We start from the raw sequence: 23,711 nt of genomic DNA, 5'->3' as shown, positions 1-23,711 counted from the left end.
AGCACTTGGACACCAGACTATTAAAGGGCAAATAACATGAACGAACAACTAGTAAGATTATGAAAAAAATGTTTAATACACAATTTGCACTATCAAAAAAATGCAAATTAAAACATACCATTTGTTGCTTACTAAATCAGAACATAATTTTTTAATAATAAAACTACTCAATGTTGTTAAGGGTGTATAAAAACAGCATCTCAAAACACACTGATAGAAAGTAAATTGGTATGCTCTTTCAGGGAAACAATGTGGCAATACATATCAATAGCCTCAAAAAGATTCCTAACATTTGATCTAAACTCTCTTTAGAAATTTAAGAAAACAGTCCAAAATAACTAAAAATATGCAAAGATATTTCACCAAATCATTAACAGAAACACTCTAAATGCCAACAATGGGACACAGCATAAAATTATGCAGGCATCAAAAGTAATGTTCATGTCTATAAAAACTTTTTTAAAAGTACATACTCTATGACCTAGCAATTCTACTAGTATACAAACATGAGCACTTGTGCACTAGAACACATCACAAAGAACTTTCATTGTTGCAATATTTGTAATAGTGTAGAATTGTAAAAAACCTAAAAGTTCATTAATACATGGATGATTAAATCAGCTTTCTCAGACTGAGGTCTGAGGACCCCTGGAAGTCCCCAAGACCTTTTTAGGGGTTCTGTGAGGTTCTTCCTTTTCCAAACATACATCAGTGTAAGGCTGGATTTTCTTAATATGCTCCGGCCTAAATAAGATAGTAGACCAGACTGAGGAGAGAGGCAGATATGAGGACCCAGCTATCTTCTATTAAGCCAGACAGTCAAATGATTTGCAAAAAATGTAAATCAATGACCCCTTCTCACTAAATTTTTAAAGAAAAGTTATTTTTCAACAATATTATTTAATGATTTATTATTATTTTAATGAACTAAAAATTTTTTAATGTTCTGAATTTTCATTTCTAAAATGGTAAATACACTACATTAGAAAACAAATTTTTTAGTCTTTAACAGTTTTTAAGTGTGTAAAGAGATCCTTAGACCCATTTGGTTAAATTAACTATAATACCATCATCTTATGTAACATTATGATTGGGGATGATAACTTAGCTTTATTTATAATGTAACTGTTTCAAAAGATATTCTGCTACCATACCTGTAATAAAAAAAATAACGTTATGTTTATAAAGATGTCTTAACACATGAGAAAAATGCTTAAAGTATAATTTTAAGCAAGAAGAGCAGCCAACCCAACTCTATATAAAAATCTCATCTTAATTAAGAAAATATCATGGGAAAAAGGCTCAAAGATAAAAAGTCAAAATATTAACCGTGGTTGATTACCTTTAAATAAAGGAATTACAGTTGATTTTTTCCCTTATTCATTATTATACTTAGAATTTTTTTTACATGAAGCATACAGTTTAACATCCAGGGGTGAATATAAAAAAAAATTTGGTGCAAATTTATATAATTTTTCTCCTGGATCCACCATTAAACTTCTGGCAATTCAAAAGACAAGTTAAAAATAATAAATGAAGGAACCTAATTCGACCGACATATCACCTATTTTGTTAAATTAAGACATTAGTTTATCAAATTTATGGGCTGGTCTCCCTAAGAGTCTAACAAGAACACCCCTAATCTGAAATACAATAATTTGCGATGACGGTATTACAAGTTACTAGTTTAAAAGTTAGGTCATCTTTTAGCATATTTCAAAGGTACTAAGGTAAAGATAATGGAGAAGGAACACTACCTCATCCTTCCTGTCTAAAAGGAGGAGGAAAATGGATCAGTGCGGGAAAGGGCTTAACGAGAGCACCCGCGGCAGTGACAGATTCGCAAGCGGAGGTCGAGACTTTTCAGTGAAGACTCTGCCACTCCACGGGAACAAGTCGCCTCCAGCAGGCGCAGCCCCTCCCCTGCCAGGACAGACGACCCTGGGGGCGCTCCTGCCGCCACCCGCCTCGGCCCCGGGGGCGCTCCCTCGGCAGTGCCAGGTACTCAAAGAGACCCAGTAGATAGCCCCCAGCGAACAGCCGCTGAGATTACCCTCCAGGCCTGATACGGTCTTCCAGGTTTCACAGCAGGGACGCGAGGTTTCAGGGTCGTGATTTTCCAGCCCGCTGTTAGGGATCGGATAAGGAACGGGTCCGGTGCCCACACTCGGCCCCCGGAAGAAAAGGAAGGCCAGTCCAAGACCCTAGGGCAGAGAATTCAGCAGCTACCCCGCCCCCTCCGTGAGGGCAGCAGGAGTGAGGAGAAGCCAGAATATCTGTCATCAAGGGCTCTTACCTCCTTCCCACACCCCTGCCTGCGGAGCTCTCTGAAGATTCGCTGAGACGACACGCTGAGGAGCGAAAAGCAGCCCCGGACCGGACCGGACTCCAGGGAGTGTGCGACGTCGGCTCCAGGTTAGTTTCCTCGACCTGGGAGTAAGCAAACTGCGCAGGCGCAGGCGCAGAGGCTTTCCTACTGATCTCACGCCCCCTCCCTCCGCGTCCGTGGCCTCTCGGTCCCGAGGCGCCTGCGCGCTGCAATGAGGGGCCTGAGCCTGGGGCTCTGGGCTTCTTTCTGGAAGTGCCTGAGAAGATTTAGCGGTGGACAGGGATGCTGAAGATCGGTCTTAGCTCTGGACTCGATTTCGCACTAGGTGATTTGGGACCTAGACCAGGAGGTGACCCGCGTCCCTGTTCGGGTTCCTTTGACCTTCGCTGACCTAGAAGCAGCTTCCTCTGCCCCCAGCCTCAAGCGTCCTCAGAACCCGTCCTCAGAACCCGAGGCGCAGCGATTTGGCCTGCACCGGACGTACCCGCCTGCCTGACAGCTAACCCAGCCTGCTCGCGGGTCTGCTGTGCTCGAAAACCTGTTTACTTCAGATTTGTTTTGCAAACCCCCCGAGCTGCCCGGCCGCAAGGAAAATGCTCCTAACCCTCCCTGAGCTTCAGGCCCTCCAGCCGACTGGCCATTTCCGTGGCGGCTTGGTCCTTCCCTCTCCTTGCTTTAGTTCTGCTTTTCTAACAGTGGCCACAAGGACAGCTGCCTCCCAGTCTAACAACAAAAGCTAACTAATCTGATGGAGAAAAAAAAAATGACTTGCGCGTGATGCATTATTTGTGCTTGTTGAGCTTTACTATTTTTACCACAAGTTTCTTTTAAATTTAAGTGAGGGAAGAAGAGACATCTCTGTGTGGGATGAAGGTATCATTACTTGTGGGAGGCAGAAAATTCATCAATTGGCAAAAGGTTTTACCAGCTTAAATTTCATAACTAGTCCTTTAAAAATTTCACTAGTCACAATATCTCAGGAATATTTCAGCCTGATGTGATTATGATGAAAGATTTGAGAATTGGTGTTCAAATCCTAAATCTGCAGTTTATTATCTACTCAGTGTTGATTTTCTTTCTCTAATCTTGATTTTCCTAAACTCTAAAATGGAAGAGTGTGGTTTTAGTTCAACATTGAAGCTTTTATTGATTGCTTAAACACCTGCTATATGACAGGCACTGTGTTAAATGCTTTGCTTATTATCTCATTTTATCCTAAGTAAGACTAATTTTGGAAAGTACAGTGTTTATTTTCTATTCTTCGTGTTAGTTGTTGTTCACAGTTAAATAAAATGAGGTCACTGCCTTTATCAGCCACAGTCTAATAGTATACAGGGTCCAGCAGAAGTAATGCCTTCTTGAATGCGGTTGATAGGGTAAGAATATGGGTGTAATAATTTATAGTTTTAATTTGAACATTTCACCTAAAATGTCATATGGTATGCTTGAGTGTGATATTGTTATGTTACAGAATTACATGCTATGAGTTTGTAATAAAAAAGGAGTGTTATTTGTGCCAGACCCTGTATATATATATACACATACATGCACATACATATAAACACATACATACATGTACATATATACATACACACATACGCATTCATACATACATATTTGGGATAAAAGTATAATACAGCATGAGGAACAGATAACAGAAATAAAAAACACTAAGACCTTAGTCAAATGGGAAATGTATATACATGAATAGTCAGTTCACAAAACAGGAAATTCAAGTGCCAGTATACTATGTATTTTGCTAATGTTCAACGCGATAATGAAACAAAGACCAAAGAGATATTATTTCTCATAGATCTAATCAGCCAGTTTGTTTAAAATATGAATGAACTCCATTGGTGGGGATAGAGTGAAATTAGCACTCATATCTTGTTGGGAATCTAAATTAGGACAAAGACTTTATGAAATTATTTGTCAAATTATACTAAGAAATGTTCAGATGAACTAATTTAGTAATTTTCCCTCTGGAAATTGTAAGGAGATACTCCAGAATACAGAGATTTATATGGAATAGCAATAAGGAAAATAAACAAGTTATCCAAACTAATGCCTTTCATATACAAACGCAATTGTACCTTGTTATCACATTTATTTGTTGATGAGTGTTTCCTCTGTGCAGTCATTATCCTAAGAGTTGTAAGGATTATAAAGAGGGATAATTGATGATTTTTGCACTGAAGTTCACAATCCACTGTGTTATTCTTTTATTTACTACCATAAATAATTGAGAGATAGTTGTAACATAGTAAGATTATGATATCTTTGTATAGATTCTGGGTCAATGAAATTTTTTATGATTTCCTTTATTGAGTAGAATAAAGAAGAAATCCATACATGAAATGCAGGGTCAAAAAGAGTTCTTAGAAAAGTTTGAGTGATAATTTCTGAAAAATTCCATGTATCATCTTTGACTTCTGAAGATCCAATTTATAACCAAATGGCTTCTGGACTTGAAGAAATCATCCCAATTGTAACGTATGTGACCAACTTATTTCTTAGTCTAACTAGTCAGTGCTTGAATCATCAGCAGTTTATTTTGAAAGGTAATTAGAATCTTGATGATTTAAGAGGTTTAAATTCCACAGTAATATGAACTTTTAAAGCTGTTCCCTTCTCGTAAGTAATCTGGGTGGAGAAAATACCAGAAGCAAATGAAAATAACTATTACAATTATTCATGTGTTTCATGGCTGGTCTTATACTAACAAACAATTTTAGAACTAGAGATTCATTTCTCCAAAACATAATGTAACCAAATTTTAGTAAGCCATTAGTATTTAAGTACTACATAACTGTGTTTAAACACTCATGTTATGAGAAAAGGGGCTAAAACATCTTTTAAAAGAATTATCTGTTATTCCAAGGCCAATTAAATCAGCTACTAGAGCAATATTACTAATAAAGAAATAGTTATAGGTTTGGTGAGCATGAAAGTTTTGGTTTTTTAATAATAGAAAACTTTGGAAGAAATTCACTAAAATATTAACTGGATTATATTTTAAAGATGATATGAGTGATTTCTCTCTTTTTAGTTGTCTGTATTTTCTAAGTTTTTTTTATAATAACATTAATAATCCAAGAGGGAAAATGGAACACTTTCTTCTAAAAAGTATTGCTACGTAGTGCATAATTGAATCAACCAATTACCTTGCATTTATTTTTGCAGTCTCTTCATACAATATATTGTATGACTGCGAGTCAAAGGAGAGAAATAACCAAAAAGGATGGATGAACACTTGTGTCTAAATGCTGTCTTAGGGGTGGCAACAAGGTACAATCATTCCCAGGACTAAAGTATGATACAGCTTCAATATCATGACACGGGTTCTCTTAACAATAGTCATTAGAATTCTTTGCCAAATTTTTCCAGCTATCTTGTCTTCTGGGCATGTGATGGCAATGCACTTCCTGGCCCTCTTGTGGTTGAATAGGATCATGTGACTGATTCAAGCATATGAATTGTGAGAAGTGGCATGTGTCATTTCTTGACTGGATCCTTTACTCACCAGTGTGAGATACCCCAGGTCCTGCTTCCCCTCTGGGACAGCAATAGGCAAGACTTGATGTGGCTGCTCCGTCAGTTTGAGTCAGGAAGAGATTCCAATGAACAGAACACTACTGGGGCTGGGGGCAGGGAGGACAACAAACCTTGTTATATGTCACTGAGACTTTTTGGGTGGCTTGTTACTACAACAAAATTTAGCCTGTCATAGCAGATAAACTGTTTTGTGCCTCTAAGATTTGTGCGTGGCTATTCTGCCTTATATAATACATTGAGGCATTGCCTTGAAGAGGCTATCTGCAACAGCATTGTTTCCTAATGTGTTTTTCCATCACAAGTGAATTGCTCTATATTCATAATTTTTATGATTTTCCAGGTAAATAAATACATTTTCTTGTAATAGTGATAGTGAATCAAATTTATTTTAATTTTTTATTATGGAATAATGTCAATCATATAAAAGTAAAGAGAATATTGTAATAAACCATACCTACCTCTCAGCTTCCACATCAACAACTCAGAGTCACAGATCTTATTTTTTCTGTAGACTCACCCACTCTACCCATCCACCCAGAGCTGGATAATTTTGAGGCAAATCTCATGTATTGTACCTTTTCATCTCTAAATTTTTCTACATGTATATTTAAAAGATAAGCCCTTTACAAAGTAAAAATAATAATGCAATGAATTCTCTTGCATCCAAGACCATCACCCATCTTCAATATGGACAATCTTGTTTTATCCATACCTTTACTCACCCATATTATTTTGAAGCAAATTCCATGCATTATATCATTTCATTCATAAATATTTCTATTTATATTATATACATATATCTCTAAAGAAAATAGCTCTTTACAAAAACATAATTATGATACCATGTCACACCTGAAAAATTTAACAATAATTCTTCAATAATGCTAAATATTTAGGAACCCATGTTTAATTTTTCAATTGTTTTTTAAAAAGTTGTAATTTAGAAATAGTTTGCGAAAATCCAAATAATGTCAACATATTGAGATCGGTTGCTATCTAGTAATATCCCCTTTCTTTTTCATTCCTTGCAACTGAATTTTTGAAAAATCATGTCTTTTAGCCTGTAGCATTTTCAGTATTTGGATTTTTCTGCACCTACCTCCCAATGGTATCTTTTAATGTGTTTTTCTTCCCCCATGTTTCCCATAAACTTTTAGCTAGATTTAAAGGCTTACTTTATACAGATTTGGTTTTTTGGCAAGGCTACTTCATAAATGGTACAGTAGTCCCACTTATCCATATTTTGTCACAGTCAGCTATGGTCTAAAAATAGTAAATGGAAAATTCCAGAAATAAACAATGTGTAGGTTTTAAATTGTGCATTATTCTGAGTAGCATGATGAAATCTCAGTCATTCTGCTCCATCCAGCCCAGGACGTGAATCCTCTCTTTGTCTAGTGTATCCATACTGTACATGCTCCCTGCATGTTAGTCACATAGTCCTGTCTTGGTTATCAGGTTTACTACTGAGCTGTCACAGTGCTTGGTTCAGTTAATACTTATTTTACTTAATAATGGCTCCAAAGCACAAGTGATGTTGGCAATTCCTATATGCCAAAGAGAATCTGTGAACTACTTCCTTTAAGAAAAAAGGTGAAAGCTCTCAATAAGGAAAGAAAAAGGTTGTGTGCTGAGTTTGTTCAGATCTACAGTAAGAATAAATTTATCCATGAAATTGTGAAGAAAGAAAAATTTGTGCTAGTTTTGCTGTTGCATCTCAAACTGCAAAAGTTGCTGCCACAGTGAGTGACAAATGTTTAGTTAGATGGGAAAGACACTAAATTTGTGGATGGAAGACATGAACACAAAACGTTCCAATGGTGGCAATGTGTTGCCCCAGAAAACATTGAGTCTATGAGAAGACTTCAGCAAGGGATCTCCCAAAATGAGTGACACCAGGCCATTTACTGCAGTGAGGGATGGTTAAACAGGTTTAGGAAAAGGCTTGGACTGAAAAATACAAAAATTACTGGAAAGGCTGTGTCTACCTCTGAAGAAGCTGCTGCCACATTTCTGGCAGAGTTGAAGAAGTTGATTAAGGGAAAAGGATACCACCTAAAACAAGTCTTCCATTGCAATGAAACCAGGCTATTTTCAAAAAAGGTGCCCAATAGAACCTATGTTCATAAAAGTGCAAAGAAGGCACCAGGGCAAAAAACATGGAAGAATAGATTAACTCTGGTATGATGTGGCAATGCTGGAGGGCATATGATAAAGCCAGATGTAATGTACAGAGCAAAAAAACCCATGTGTTCTCCAAAACAAAAGTTATCTGCCTGTGTTCTGGCAACATAATCAAAAAGGGTGGGTGACAGCCATCTTGTTTATGAAATGGCTCCACCAATGCATCACAAGAAGAGTGAGTATAGTACAATAAGATATTTTGAGAGAGACCACATTCACATAACTTTTGTTAGTGTATTGTTATAATCAATTTATTTCATTATCAGTTATATTGTCAATCACTTGCTGTACCCAATTTATGTACATATGTATAAGAAAAACATAATATATATAGAGTTCTCTACTCTGCATGGTTTCAGGTGTGGGGTTCTTGGAATGCATCCTCCATGGATAAAAGAGGACTACTGTATTGTGAGATACATAATATCTTGTTGGCTCTCTTTTAATGATGTTAGCAATCACTGATAACCACTGCTTGGATCCATTCTTTGATTTGGGTTTTGCAAAATGTTGATATTCTCATCTTTTTTCTTTTTTTTAAAATTCATTGGCTGGAATTCTTTTACAGAGAAAAAAATTCCCTCAACAATTATTTAGTTTTCCTGAAATATAGTTCATACAAAAAGGGACATTAAATCTCTGACCTTTTACTTTACTGACAGTTTTCAGATGACTGAGCTGGTTCCCTTGTATCCTCTAAATGAGACTAGTGGTGGTGAGGTCAGGTGTTACTTTATATAAATTAAACATATTTATATGTATGTATATAGGTATGTATGATACTAAACCAGTTCTTTAGATTCTTTTTGGTATTTTTGTAAATAAATTTAAGAATTTCACCATTGTTAATCTCAATTTTTAATACCATAATAAACCCATGTAATATCTATTGCCATAATCACAATACTAAAAATATTATTAAAATTGCCAAAGGGATAGCACTTAAATTTAAATCAGATTAGAATTTACTTAAAATTCTAATGTTAGATTTATACTTTTTTCTTTCAAGTCATGAAAGAGGTCAATAAGAAGTTTTTCAGAGCTATTGCTTTATATATCTAAGGATAATCACAACTGAATTTATCTACGAAAATTCAAAGATATAGGCAGGTCATATTAGTACACAGTTATGCTAATTTTATATTTGGAGCTGGCATAAGGAAACTCACCAGAGCTCAAATGTATTAAGATGAAATTGATAGTATCAGTCAATTTATAGAGAGAAGAACCAACTGTTAGTGATCTAATTCCACTGCCAGTTAGCATGTAAACTGGAGCCAAATTCAAATCGGAGAAATGAAATTACTCACTCTACTTGTCACTTGAATAATGATATCTTGTGAGAACAAGCTCAAACAAAGGTTAATATCCTTTCTGAGGTACATAAGTTTAACCTTGTACATAATTACAAGAAAAAATGAACTGTGGTTGTCATCTCTTTTCCTTATATATATTCCAGAAAGAAATAATATTTTCAGACACTGGAAGAAACAGTTTAAACCTTCTTCAGCTGGGAAGACAACATGGAATGCACCACTGGGTGGCAGAAACCAAGCCCTGCAGTAATCTTCCCTGGAACTTGGCAATGAGAGGCATAATCTGAAGTCTTTGGGAAGATCCCCTGTGAGATACATCTCTGAGCCTGGCTGATCTTCAGTGGCCAAGAGGCTGGCTGCCGGGCTCTACAGCAGCATCCTGCCATCAACAGAGCAGTGGCAAACTGGCAACCATAGAGGACAAAGGATAGCCCAACCTCTGGTTTTAACATTATTGAAGCTCAGATTGTTCAGGACCCCCACGGAGGAATAGAAATGAGTCCCAAAAATGATTGGTTGAATTTTTTCCTCCAACCTCCGAAAAAATTATATCTGATTTAGAAAATAAGGGAATTATTGTGCAATGGCATTGTGAAATAAAATTCATGCCCATTATATATAGTTTTACAGTGGTTATCGCTCAGTAAAAAGCATGTAAATAGAATAGAAATCCTACTCTTTATTATGAGAGATGATGACTTTTTCTAAGTATATTTTATTAATTATGCTATTACAGTTGTCCCATTTTTTTCTCCCCTTTGTCCCTCTCCACCCTATACCCCCATCCCTTTAGCATTCCACCCCCCTGTTTGGTTCATGTCCATGGGTTGTACATAAAAGTTCTTCAGCTTCTTCATTTCCTATACTATTCTTAACCTCCCCCTGTCTATTTTGTACCTACCAATTATGTTTCTTATTCCCTGTACCTTTCCTCCCGTTCTCCCCCTTCCCTCTCCCATCTGATAACCCTTCATGTGATTCATTTCTCTGATTCTGTTCCTGCTCTAGTTGTATGCTTAGTTTGTTTTTGTTCTTGTTTTTTTTTTTTTTTTTAGGATAGTTGTTGATAGTTGTGAGTTTGTTGTCATTTCACTCTTCATATTTTTGATCTTCTTTTTCTTAGATAAGTTCCTTTAACATTTTATATAGTTAAGAGCTTGGTGATTGCAAACTCCTTTAACTTGACATTATCTGGGAAGCACTTTATCTGCCCTTCCATTCTAAATGACAGCTTTGCTGGATAGAGCAATCTTGGATGTAGGTCCTTGCCTCTCATGACTTTGAAAACTTCTTGCCAGCACATTCTTGCCTGCAAGTTTTCTTTGGAAAAATCAGCTGATAGTCTTATGGGAACTCCTTTGTAAGTAACTCTCTCCTTTTCTCTTGCTGCTTTTAGGATTCTCTCCTTACCTTTAATCTTGAGTAATGTAATTATGATGTGTCTTAGTGTGTTCTTCTTTGGATCCAACTTCTTTGGGACTCTCTGAGCTGCCTCAACTTGTATGTCTAGTTCCTTCACCAGATTGGGGAAGTTTTCTTTCATTATTTTTTTAAGTAATTTTTTCCATTTCTTGCTCTTCCTCTTCTCCTTCTGGAACCCCTATGATTTGGGTGTTGGAATGTTTAAAATTATCCCAGAGTTTCCTAAGCCTCTCCTCATTTTTTAGAATTCTTGTTTCTTCATTCTGTTCCAGTTGAATGTTTCTATCTTCCTTCTGTTCCAAATTGTTGATTTGAGTCTCAGTTTCCCTCCCATCACTGTTGGTTCCCTGTATATTTTTATTTCACTTTGTATAGTCTTCACTTCCTTTATTTTGTGGCTGTACTCGGTCATTTCTTTGAGCTTCCTGATCACCAGTGTTTTGAACTCTGCCTCTGATAGGTTGGTTATCTCCCTGTTGCTTACTTCTTTTTTTGAGTTTTGACCTGTTCTTTCATTTGGGCAACATTTCTTTGTCTCAGCACGCGTTACATTGTATGGGGCGGAGCCGTAGATATTTGCCAGTGTGGGTCAATCCACTCCACTGTCGTTGTGCTGCTGTATGTGGGGGAGTGGTCAGAGAGGGAACAATGCCACTTGCTCAGCTCTCACCCCACTTTCAGTCACTTCCCCCACTATCCACAAGCAAATTGGGTCCTTCTGGTGCTGATTCCCCAGGGGGTTGACTTATGTATGTTCTAGGACCCTGTGGGCCTCTCCAATGGACTCTTCTGATGAGACTGGCACTTTCTCCTGCTGCTGCAACCCCCACATATTTTTACAGCCAGAGGTTTCAAAGCTTTCTTTTCCCATGCTGAAATCCTGGGTTGCGTGGTCTGTCTCACTCCCCAGTTGTTCCTGCTGGTTTATTGGTTTATCTGTACATGAATGGGGGGCCACCCAGTCCACCAGCTGCCTCCTTGTTGCACATCCTCTCTACCCCAGATACCCCTCTCCTCCCCTCCTATGAGCCTGGATGAATGTTTCTTCTCTAACTCCTTGGTTGTTGGACTTCCATACAGTTTGGTTTTCTGGCAGTTTGGGTTGTTTTTGTTTTTAAATTGGTTGTTAGCCTTCTTTTGATTGTGTGAAAAAGCAAAGCATATCTACCTACACCTCCATCTTGGCTAGAAGCTTGAGATGATGACTTTTTATTAGCTTTTTTATAACATATTTGGTAGTCAACTCAAAAGTGGATTTTCTTTTCATTAAATTTCTTTGATTTACTCCTTCAAATCAAGAAATAGAAATGGTTACCAGAAGAAACTTTTCCGCATATTGTTAAGGTGGTCAGTGATGTGGGTTATGAAAGAATTTACAAAGAGAAGAAAGTGTATAGAAAAAAGTTTTTATTCTCTCTTCAAGAAAGGAGAGGAACATGGTATGGAGAGATATACCAGCCTTGAGGGGTAGGGGCTTTGATCTTTTATTGGATTATAATTGGATTAAAAAAGGGTGGGGTGGATGCTGTTGCGTGGCCTCTGGGCTGTCTGGGTGTTGTAACATAAGGTTGCAGTTTGTTCCAGTGTTATCTTCTACCTGAGGCTGTAGGGGGAGGTTAATTCTCTTCTTGATTCCAGTAATTTCCAGTCCTGGGGAAAAGCTCAGAAGAGTAAAATGGCAGTCATATTTAACAAGGTAATAGGCCAGCTAGGCAAATGGTGCCACAATAGCAAATGGGGCTGGCTGTGTCCTTTCACATACTTTACCATTTGTCTTACTATTAAAAAACAAACAAACAAATAATGGAATCATATGGACTCTGTTATATGTGTATATTGGGTTAAGCAGGTTAAAGATATTTTAAGTGGCTAAAATAAAGTATAAGAATGTGCACTGAATGGGAGGTGATTTATTTTTCCTCTTAAAGGAAAGCTTTACAGGAGCATCTGCTATGTTTGACCAGTGATATACAAGGAGGCTGGATAATATGAGACCCCATTTCCTCATGTGGCATTTTCTTCCTATTATGATCATTTCCCTGACCATTTACTTCCTAACATCAAGTACTGCTGGACAGGATCCCCGGTCTTAATGCTGTTATATTTATTAGCTATTTTATTTATTATTATTTTATGCTATTATTCTAAATAGTATTTTCTTCACTGACTTTTAATCTGCTTGCATTTCAATGATGGCTTATCATTTCTATTACAAATTGAGTTTTCTTTCTTTCTTTTATATATTAGTTAGATTTAGATTTGTGTAAGAGTATTAGTAGCCCCCAAAACATCAGCAGCTTAAATTAGATGGTTATTTTTCTTTTCCATTAACATCCAGATACTGGTGAACTAAGGTTGCCATGGAACTCTGTTTTATGAAGTCAACACAGACTTTAGATTCTTCTAGTTTTTTGCTGTGTCATCTGTGGCCTCTATTCTCAAGGTCACCTCATGGCCCAAGAAGGTTACTTCACATGCAAGGATCAAGTCACTATTTCATCCAGCAGGAAGGAGGAAAGAGGCATAGTGAGTCAAAGGGTTCATGTGAGCTGTTTGTTAAAGAGGGGTCTCCGAAGCTGCTCTGGTATGTACTCTTCTTTATATCCACTGGTCAGATCTTATTCTCCTGTCCATGGGGAAGACTGGGGAATTGTCTTTATTTGGGGAGGCCCTGTGCCCAGCTTAAAATTCTAATAGTAGCAGTTTCTGTCACACTCTATTTGAACTACAGTGCCATTGGGGACACCCTAGTTGCAAGAATACAATAATAAATATCTCATCAAATAACATGGATCTAAGCAGGCCTTGCATGATTATTGGAACTCCAAAATAAAGACTGATTTTTCAGTCACACTGGAACACACTCTCAATAATTACACTGTCAGGGTATAATCTTCACATCCAAAATCAAATACAAAAACCTTCCCTCCACTTCTCTTTTTCTTGCCCTCCCTAGCCATGCTTTTAAGAAGAATGTTTGCTGTCACTGACTCCCTTTCTTACCTCCTTTACTTATCTTTGACCTTCTTCAAAATGGCTTCTAATTATTCTACTACTCTTACCAAGGTCATCAATGACTCTCATGAAACTAATCAGGTGTTTTTCTGTCATCTTCCTTGGCTTTTTAGCCGTTGGCAAGAAACTTCCTCTTCGTCAAAACTTCCTCTCTTCTGTTGAATTGTGTGATATTCTTCCAGAAGCTCCTTGCAGATCTCTTGTGAGTTTCTCCTCCATCAGATCACAAAAGATGGATCACCAAAGAGCTCAGTTCTAAGTCCTTCTTTTCTCCACCACTATACATAGATGAACTCAGATCCTGCAGACTTCAATTATCACCATGTGCTGAGGATTCCCAAAATTACTTCTATAATTTGATCTTTATACTGTTTTGTACTATTTTTTTCAATGCCTGAGCAAGCAAGTGACTATCTTGTCTTTGATTAGCGAAAGCTACTTTTTTATATTATCCATCTGAATAAACAGAAAATTTTTAAAATGTGTGACCTTGTTAGTAAACTACCAATTGTATACCTATATTAAGAGAAAAAATATTATAACATCATCATAATGTTCAGACTTTTTATTCCTTTTTTAAAACAAGAAGTTTATTTAAACAGCAAGATGCTTGGCTTGAGGGGAAAACTAGGATTCATATTTTTTAGAGTTATTTATCCTTACTTAAAGACAGATTTTCCTGGTTACAACAGCTACGTAAAAAAAGTTATAAAATTGTTCTTGGTCTTATAATGATGAATGAAAAACATTAAAATTCTCCAATCAAACAAGGTATGCAGATTTTTACATTGTTCCTTTTTTGTTAAACAGTGAGAGCAAAAAAACTTACTGGAATTGAAAGAGAAGAGCCTAATAAACATGCCACTAATGGAGAAAGGGAATATTTTCACAGAACCAGTATTTTCCCCCATCCCATCTCCATTTGATTTTGAGTGAAACATGCCATTGGCGACCTGACCAGTGTGACTCAGCGTGTTGGCGTTGTTCTGCAAAGCAAAAGGTTGCCAGTTGATTCCTGTTCAGGGCACAAGCGTGGGTTGTGGGCCCTTCCCTGGTTAGGGCATGAGTGAGAGGCAGCTGATCTGTATCTCTCCCTCTCTTTCTCCTTCTCTTCCCTTCTCTCTAAAGATAAATAAATAAAATCTTTAAATAAAATAAAATAAAGTAACATATATTGGCCGTTTAGTTAAAATATGCAAATGCTTGTGCACATATCAGTTATTTTATGTACAATAAGGAATGGGGGAGGGAGAAATGAAAGAATAAGGGAAACTACTGTAGTAGTAAGGATGTGATGGAACCAAATTGCAGTTTTCTAATTGAGAATGTCTTCTTGGTCTGGAGGAATAGAGTTCTGGAGTAAAGTCACAGTTTCACTTTTTAGTAGACACCTCCTGTCTGCTGCTGGAACACATCAGTCGTATCTTCATCCTCTATTTTCAGCTCTGCTGGTATGCCTGTTTCATTGATTGGCTGCCCGTCAAATCGGAATCTGATTTGCGTCATTGACAAACACTGTCATTCAAATAGACGTTCATTAGTTTACTAAGTAGTGTACGCCTCTTAATCTTAAACTGCACCACAGAACCATCCTGCTCTGCCACCTTCAAATTAATATAATCTTTGTCCTCAGTCTTGACTCCTTCCTTGGGCTTTTTGATGGTCACAGTGATCGACAGTGTCTCCTTAGGGGCAACAAAAGAGGCACCAGGTCCGCACCTGAGGACGACACGGACAGCGCCGGTAGTGACAGAAGGAGGCAGGCAGGGGTGGTGGAGGAGTCTCTCATTCTTTCACTGTCAATTTATGTAAATAATTAGGTGTCTCCTGGTTCTCAGACAAATTCCCAAATATCGAGGATTAAAGAAAAGAAATGAAAGACAATGTCTCTTTTATTGCAAATGTTAAAATGTACTTCAGAACAAATTTACACTTTATATGTATAAATATACACAGGCACTTGTAACATATACATAATATATGTGCACAAACAGCAACTTTAAACCCTTCTAGGGGTAAGTATAAGTTGATATAATGATATAATTCTGTACCTTAGTTTAGTCATTCATAAAATAAGGAGAATAATACCTACATCACAAGATTGTTGTAAAGGTTAAATGGCCAATGTACATGGAAGGGTCTCATACGCTTTAAGAATTCAGTATACCATAAATACCTTGATACACCTGAGATATCTTTTAGCTATCCCTCTCAGAGTTTTAGTCTCCATGAGACATTACTGAAGTTTGTCTACAAGTTGCCTTGAATTTTTTTCAGACCAAATGATCAGTTGTGAGTGTTCTGGTATAGAACACTGAAATAGCAAGTAAGTGTTAGAGGAAATCCAAATCTACTTTTCAGAAAAATCTCTGGCTTTGCCTACTGATGCCTTTTCATATGACTCAGTTACTTATATGCAGACATGTGAGTCTTCTATTCTACCACACCCATTCCCAATCCGAACCGACCTGCTTTCCAAAGCTTGTGGTTCTCTCTCTTCATCAGTTATACAGAATACCAGCATTCCTGGGTCCTCCTCAGAGTTTATTTTTGAATATTCTGCTATTCAACTCATATCAAAACCTTACCTGAAAGAATTTGTTCTTAGGAGCCATTCAAAGTAAGGTTTTTTCCCCTTGTATTAAAGTAGATTCTGAGAAGGCATACTTGACTACATTACTTAGCCCATTGTAAAATCACTAATACTGAATTGAGTTTTAAGTTATACTCACAGATTTTACCGAAGTTATTATAAGAAAAAGTTATATATCATTTGGTCTTATTTTTTTGTTATTAAGCAAAACTAGGTCAATTTTTGCTCAGTGGCTTCTTTGGGTCTTTTGTCAGAAATTGCTATTATAATTTAAAGCCTGAAAGAATGATGTATAGTATTCTTCTTTCTTTCTGAAGGTTATGAAATCTGTCTTGATTTGTCCTGATTTAGTTTGGTCCTGACTGCCAGGCAAATCAAATGATCAACCACACTAAGTACACAGGTGTTATGATCACTTTTTACCTTCTTTCAAGGTTGATTGTCTGTTTCTGTTTTCTTGTGCATAGACATATAGATGATTGATAGATAGGTAGGTAGGTATATAGGTAGAAGATGGATGGATTTAGGATAAGCCACAAAAATCTTTGAAAGAAAGATTTTCCTTTATTTTCTGTTAATAGTTTTTTTTCATATTGTGAGAATTTCATTTTATTCACCACAAAGGAAAAAATGTATTTTTTAATGTTAAAGAAAATTTATCATTCAGAGAGTCATTGTAAATACATAAGAAATATTGGAATCAGGGTTAAAAGAAATTTAATAAGATATTTATAATTATCTTCTCAGAAGTTGAATATTGCAATAACATTTAAATATATTTCAAATTTCAGTTAAATCTTGCTTGAAAATGATCAATGAATAGATTTCAATTGTGATTTGATTCGCATTATTAATTTACATGTGAATTCTATTGAATAACATAAATTAGAATTGGTTTTACATATTGAAGACAGCAAAAACACAATCTCAAAAGAATATGACATGTCTTGTTTAAACTGCAAGACCTCTTCAATTGTAATTTTATTCTCTCATGTTTTATCTATATCTATATCTGTATCTGTATACAATTTTTTTTTAGGATATGCAATGCAAAAAAGCTTTGCCATAAAATTTCTCCCCAAGAAATGTCATAAAATTTTGGCAGGTTTCTAAAGCTAAATGTATTTTTAAAAGGGCTATTTCATTAAAATGTTTTAAAACTAATTAGACTTTATGTTTCAAAGCAGTTTTAAATTTACAGAAAAAGTGAGCAAAAAGTACAGAGAGTTCCTGCCCATGGTACTGTTTTATTTTTAACAAAAATAATTTAAGAAATGTTTAAGCCAAGATTATTTTCTCTCCCCTTTAACTGTTCCCTCCAGAATCTTATAAATTCAGTATTGGTTAAGTTAGATAAATAACTTCAACTCTACGTTTCGTCAACGTTATCAATAATATTTTATTCTGGGGAGATCTCTTTAAATTATCCGCATCTTTTGTTACTTTTTCCCCCTTACTAAACCTGGTATTGTTTATATGAGGCAGTAGAGTATAAAGCAGTGATTCTGCTGTTAATTCAAAAAGATGATTTCATTATTATAATAGGTCACTAGCAGCTGTGACCTCCAGTGAACTCCATTGTTATCCTATTCATAGATGCTACATGGTTAAATGGATCACAACTCTAAGTGAAACATTATAATCAAAGCATTGCTTAAACTGAACATGACTGAAATAAATATACTTATGCATGTGTTAATGACAAAAATATAAAAAGTATACTTAGTAATTGTTACCAGAAAGATATTTTAACATCTCCTTTAAGATCCCTCTAATTTATCTGCTCTGATATTATTTCTACACATTTCATCCATTTTTGCCCATTTTAGTGCCTGGTTCTTTTTCTTGATCAATTGTTGCTCACAGGCAATTTTGAGAACATCTACTATTATATAAACTCCCTTTACTCTTCTTCAGAAGTTCCAAGTGTTTTCTTTTCCTAACTAATTTTTTTAACCCTCTTAACCATTTTTAAGTGTAGAGTTCATGGGTATTGAACGCATTCTATTGTGCAACCATCGCCCTATCCATTCTCAAAACTTTTTTCATCACTTTCAAGTTTATTTCTATTAGTATTTTATTCTCAATCCCTGTGACCCTCCTGTAAGACCCTTTTTTAGATGTATGACAAATACTTTCCCATCCTATTACTTGTCCTTTAATTTTTTATATGCATATTACTATATAGTCTTAAATGTGTAATATAATCATATTGTCAATATTTTACTTTATAGCTTCTGGGTTTAATATTTTACTTCAGGGTAAGAAAAATATTAGTTTGTATTTTCTCCTAAAACTCCTTAGGTTCTATATATTTGATTTTTAACTCACCTGAATATTTCTTGTACAATGTGAGAAATAGTGCTCTATATTTGTTTTATTTCAAGTAATAGTGATCCATGCACCTTACTTGTTGAATAAGCCTTATTTTCCCCATTGACCTGAAATATCAACTTAATCATATATTACATTGTTAGATAGATATATATGTTTGTTTCTAGAATGCTCATTTTATTTTTTTGATCTACTTGATTATTTCTATGCTGGTGTCAGGTTGCTTTAATTGCTGAGACTTTATAATGGTTTTAAATTTTTTAATATTTTATAATTAACTTTGACATTTAAAAAAATAAAATAAGTCTGCATTTAAAAAAGAAAAGAAAGAAAGAAAGAAAGATGGAACTCCTACCTATTGCAACAACATGGATGGAACTGGAGAATATTGTGCTTAGTGAAATAAGCTAGTTGATGAAAGACAAATACCATATGATCTCACCTATATGGGGAATTTATTCAACAAAATGAACTAACAAACAAAATAAACCACAGGCAAGGAAACATGGAGCAGACTGAAAAAGACCAGAGGGGATGGGAAAAGAGAACAGTGGTAGAAAGAAAGGGAAGGGACTAGACAAAGAACATGTGTGAATGACCCATGGACATGGACAACAGAGTGGGAATTGATTGTGGGAGTGGGGGTTGGGGGTGTGATGGATGGAGGAGGGTAAAGGGGGAAAAATTGAGACAACTGTAAAAGAGTAAACATTATTTAAAAATTAAAAAAAAAAAAGGTTCATCCATATTGTAGCATGTGTCAGCATTTCCTTCCTTTTAAAGGCTGAATAATATTCCATTGCTTGTATGTAAACATTTTGCTTATCCTTCATGGACACTGGCTTGCTTCTGTGTTTTAGCTACCGTGAATAATGCTGCCATGAATATGTGTCTGCTCCAAGTATTTTTGAAAGAATGTTTACCAAGAATCAGAGGCAAATCCAGAAAAATCCTTGCCTAAATTCTGAGGCTAAGGAGCAAATGTGATCACCAGGCCTCCACTCTCTCCCAGGGCCTAACACTGCGCCTAGGGTGAGCACGTGATATTTAATTGTCCATTCATATATAGTGTGTGAAATTAGCAATAAGATGAAAGTATTCATGGTCAGAGTTTGGGGATTTGTAAGGAATTAGTTTTGTTGACTCAGATATTCCTGTGGAAAATCTCTAATTATTGGTGTCTGCAGGGATTTTTCTCCTGAACTGGTCAGTTTCCCCAAAGAGTAGTATACGAATGTCTTAGGGTTGGAGAAAGGATTTGGATCAGGGAATGGGTATATCTTGACTGCCATCTTTGTCAGGATCAAAGGCGGGAAGAAAGATCGGTTTTTACCATTAGATGTGCAGGCTTTCACCTACTGATCTTCCTGATTTCAGTTCAGAGTATTCTGCATTATGTAAAAAATAAACAAAATGGAAGTTTTAAAAAGGACTTTTTTAAAACAAAACATTCTAAAAGTCAGCATATCAAAAACCAAACTATTACTATCCTCCCCAAACCTTCTCTATTCACAGTTTGCTCATCTTGATAAATGATGACATTATCCTTCTGGTTGCTCAGGATAAACTTGGGCATCATTCTTCACTCTTTTTTTCCTCACACATTTATCAATCAGGAGATTCTCTTAGCTATACCCTCAAATTATATCCATTTTTCACCATCTGTTGCAAACCACCATGATCTCCAGTCTATCACAGATTGTTCCACTAACATTAATTTTTGATCTGATGACAACAACAACAAAAAAATCTATCTTATCTATTTTCTGCCATATCTTTCTATTCTGGACCTGATGCCCTGTTCTCTGATTTGTGGTACCTATGAGCCTCCCTCCAGTCTAATCACAGATTTGGATCTTATTATGGGTGATCTGCCTTACACCAAATCCAGGAAGGTGAGGGCGCTGATGGCAAAGAAAGAAAAAAAGCAAAAGCAATAAACTATCCACCTTGCAATCCTGTCTCAGGTCACGCAAACAGTTTCTCAGAAAATAACCATGAGCTTTCAGCTTTTGTCTTGGAGGGGGCGAAGGTGCAACTTTCTTTGGTCCTCCTAATCCGCGTTCACCCAACACCAGCAGCCTCCACCATGCCGCCAGAGGTCGACCCTAACGAGATTAAAGTTGTATACCTGCGGTGCACCAGTGGGGAAGTCGGTGCCACATATGCCCTGGCCCCCAAGATTGGCTGCCTGGGTCTGACTCCAAAAAAGGTTGGTGATGACATCGCCAAAGCACCCGGTGACTGGAAGAGTCTGAGGATTACAGTGAAACTGACCATTCAGAACAGAGAGGCCCAGGTTGAGGTAGTGGCTTCTGCCTCTGCCCTGATCTTCAAAGCCCTCAAAGAACCATCACAAGAGAGAAAGAAGCAAAAAAACATTAAGCACAGTGGCAACATCACTTTTGATGAGATCGTCAACATTGCCCAACAGATGCGGCACCAATATTTAGCTAGAGAACTCTCTGGAATCATTAAAGAGATCCTGGGGACTGCCCAGTCTGTGGGCTGCAATGTCGATGGCCGCCACCCTCATGACATCATAGATGACATCAACAGCGGTGCTGTGGAATGCCCGCCTAGTGAAAACCTACCAGGGAGAATATTTCAATTAAAGGTCATTTGACAACCGAAAAAACCAAACCAAAATAAAACAAAACAAAACAAAAAACCGTAAATGTCACTACGCTGGTTATTTGTCCATTTGTCCTCAGATTTATTCCCTACCCTTCTCCTGTTCTGTTCTGTTCTGTATTTCAGGGCCTGACACCTGCACATTGCTGTTCTAGGCTCTTTGCTGGTTTCTAATTAGGACAAACTACTGAGGAGACAATGACTGGAGACTGGAGGGCCAGAAGTACAAAAACCAGGGTATTTCACCTCCTTTCTCTCTGTCTTGTGTGACATCTTAGGCCAGGTTTTGTCTGCAGCTGGTTCCATCTCTCCCCAGGCCCTCTAAGCTCTGGTTCCCCCCGTCTCCTCTGGCTGTGGGCGCAACGGCAGTTCCCTGCCCGGGAGTAAGCGATTTGTTGCTTCTCTGACCTCTGATCTCCTTCTCAGCTCTCCTATCACCTTTGTGACAAGTTCCTTACATCACATTTTCTCTATTAAAGTATTTCAGTTCTGTTCTCCTGCCTGGACCCTGAAGGATACTGCCACCTTCCAAATTCCTACCATATGCTGCTAATACTAGCTCTAGTTTTAAGATTATAACCAGATTTTTCTCCCTAAGGTATTGCTAATATTTGTTTGCTTTCATATCTCCTCTAAAGGTTTAAAATAAAACTGTCCATCTTCTATAAAAGTGAAATACTTTTAGAATCATAGTCTAAATGTTTATTTCTCAAGATCAGAGCTAGCACCTTCTGATTTGGTGAATCCTAAAGAAGATTTGATTCTGAGCTAGACATTTCACAACTAGTTTTTTGAATCCTTGCAATAACCTACAAGGTAGTTACTACTCCCTGTTTATCAGAGGAGAAAACTGAGGCATGGAGAAGTGAAGTAACATGACCAACTTTATATAGATTGTGGATGATGAGACTTGGATTCATATTAATATCTGTGTGATAAGCGCATTCTCCACTACCCGGCTCCATATATTTTTTTAAAGTATATTTTATTGATTATGCTATTACAGTTGTCCCATTTTTTTCTCCCCTTTAACCCCCTCCGCCCTGCACCCCCTCCCACCAGCATTCCTCCCCCACTTATTTCATGTCCATGGGTTGTACATATAAGTTCTTTGGCTTCTCCATTTCCTATACCAATCTTAACCTCCCCCTGTCTATTTTGTACCTACTAATTATGCTTCTTATTCCCTGAACTTTTCCCTCATTCTTTCTCCTCCTTCTCCCAGTTGATAGCCCTCCATGTGATCTCCATTTCTGTGATTCTGTTCCTGTTCTAGTTGTTTGCTTCGTTTGTTTTTGTTTTTAGGTTCATTGTTGATAGTTGTGAGTTTGCTGTCATTTTACTGTTCATAATTTTGATCTTCTTCCCATTCCATATTCTAACACACTTCATGCCTACCTTCACATTAATCAGTGTGTACTAATCCTAATGGTTATAATAAGGATTTATGTGTATATAGTAATTTTAGGAGCACATGAAAGACATGAATTTAGGATATATTAGATAAAAGCATAGGGAACTGCTTATGTCTTGATTAGGTCAACAATTGTACATAGCTTCAGATGTCATTCTGACTGCTTTTGTATACTGGAACCATGGAGACAAAATTTAATTAATGTGGTAATTCTCTCATGTAAAACCAATCATGTATTTCAATATCCTTTGAACACCACAATGAAGTTAATACAGAATAGGACAGGTACTTCCATTTGTTCTATTAGGCTGGCCAAAAAGTCTGCTTAGTTTTTTCCATAAAATGAAAGACACATTTTCATTTCACTAATAAATTTATTGATGTGGATATTTTGAGTATGTCAGCTATCTACCGCTATGTGCTTCTAGTGGGTAGAGGCCAGGGGTGCTGCTAAACATCTTCCAATACATAAGACAGCCCTACAGCAAAGGATTATTTGGCCAAAATATCAATAGTACCAAGAAACTTCACAAACCACTTTTGACATGTTCAGTCAGTCACAGCACCTTCTCCATACACTGCACAAATCTTTTGTTTTATGTGGGGTTGTTGGTTTTTTGTTTTGTTTTTTTTTTTGCATTTCAGTGGTGTTTTTACCTTTCTTGAAATAATAAAGCATATGCACTGGCTGGTGTGGCTCAGTGGGCTGAGCACTGGCTTGTGAACCAAAGCGTCACTGGTTTGGTTCCCAGTCAGGGCACATGCCTTGGTTGCCAGCCAGGTCCCTGGAAGGGGGTGCATGAGAAGCAACTACACATTGGTATTTCTCTCCCTCTTTCTCCCTCCCTTCCCCTCTGTCTGTTATTTATAAATAAATAAAATCTTTAAAAAAAAGAAGTAATACTAATATTATTA

The 23,711-nt window shown here is 36.8% G+C and overlaps 3 protein-coding genes and 1 long non-coding RNA gene across 5 annotated transcripts in view; 2 read left to right on the top strand and 2 right to left on the bottom strand.

The window, feature by feature from the left end:
- Positions 1-2,436, bottom strand: part of ZFYVE16 (zinc finger FYVE-type containing 16) — a 56,297-nt gene extending 53,861 nt beyond the window's left edge. For both annotated transcript variants that reach the window (XM_054578541.1, XM_054578542.1), the window contains exon 1: positions 2,297-2,436. The gene's annotated coding sequence lies outside the window, so the exon portion shown is untranslated. The remainder of the gene's footprint in view (positions 1-2,296) is intronic.
- A 58-nt stretch (positions 2,437-2,494) lies between these two features.
- On the top strand, positions 2,495-10,054 carry LOC129074456 (uncharacterized). Its single transcript, XR_008529539.1, has 2 exons — positions 2,495-2,654; positions 9,528-10,054. It is a non-coding gene; the product is annotated as an uncharacterized LOC129074456 (long non-coding RNA).
- Positions 10,055-15,014: 4,960 nt separating this feature from the next.
- LOC129074502 (small ubiquitin-related modifier 2-like) lies at positions 15,015-16,345 on the bottom strand. The gene is given in 3 exon segments (XM_054578298.1): positions 15,015-15,347; positions 15,350-15,540; positions 16,290-16,345. Coding segments are annotated over 3 exon segments (393 nt in total). The 3' UTR covers positions 15,015-15,201.
- Positions 16,346-20,822: 4,477 nt separating this feature from the next.
- Positions 20,823-21,374, top strand: LOC129074501 (60S ribosomal protein L12-like). Its single transcript, XM_054578297.1, has one exon. The coding sequence runs from the start codon at positions 20,838-20,840 to the stop codon at positions 21,372-21,374; it is 537 nt and encodes a 178-aa protein (XP_054434272.1). The 5' UTR covers positions 20,823-20,837.
- Positions 21,375-23,711: the final 2,337 nt, after the last annotated feature.

This window comes from Pteronotus mesoamericanus, unplaced genomic scaffold, assembly GCF_021234165.1.
Source record: "Pteronotus mesoamericanus isolate MK-2021 breed Mesoamerican mustached bat unplaced genomic scaffold, CSHL_Meso_final contig_50, whole genome shotgun sequence".
NCBI classification, from domain to species: domain Eukaryota; kingdom Metazoa; phylum Chordata; class Mammalia; order Chiroptera; family Mormoopidae; genus Pteronotus; species Pteronotus mesoamericanus.
Note: the sequence above shows the minus strand (reverse complement) of the source record. Positions and strands in the feature narration are given on the sequence as shown.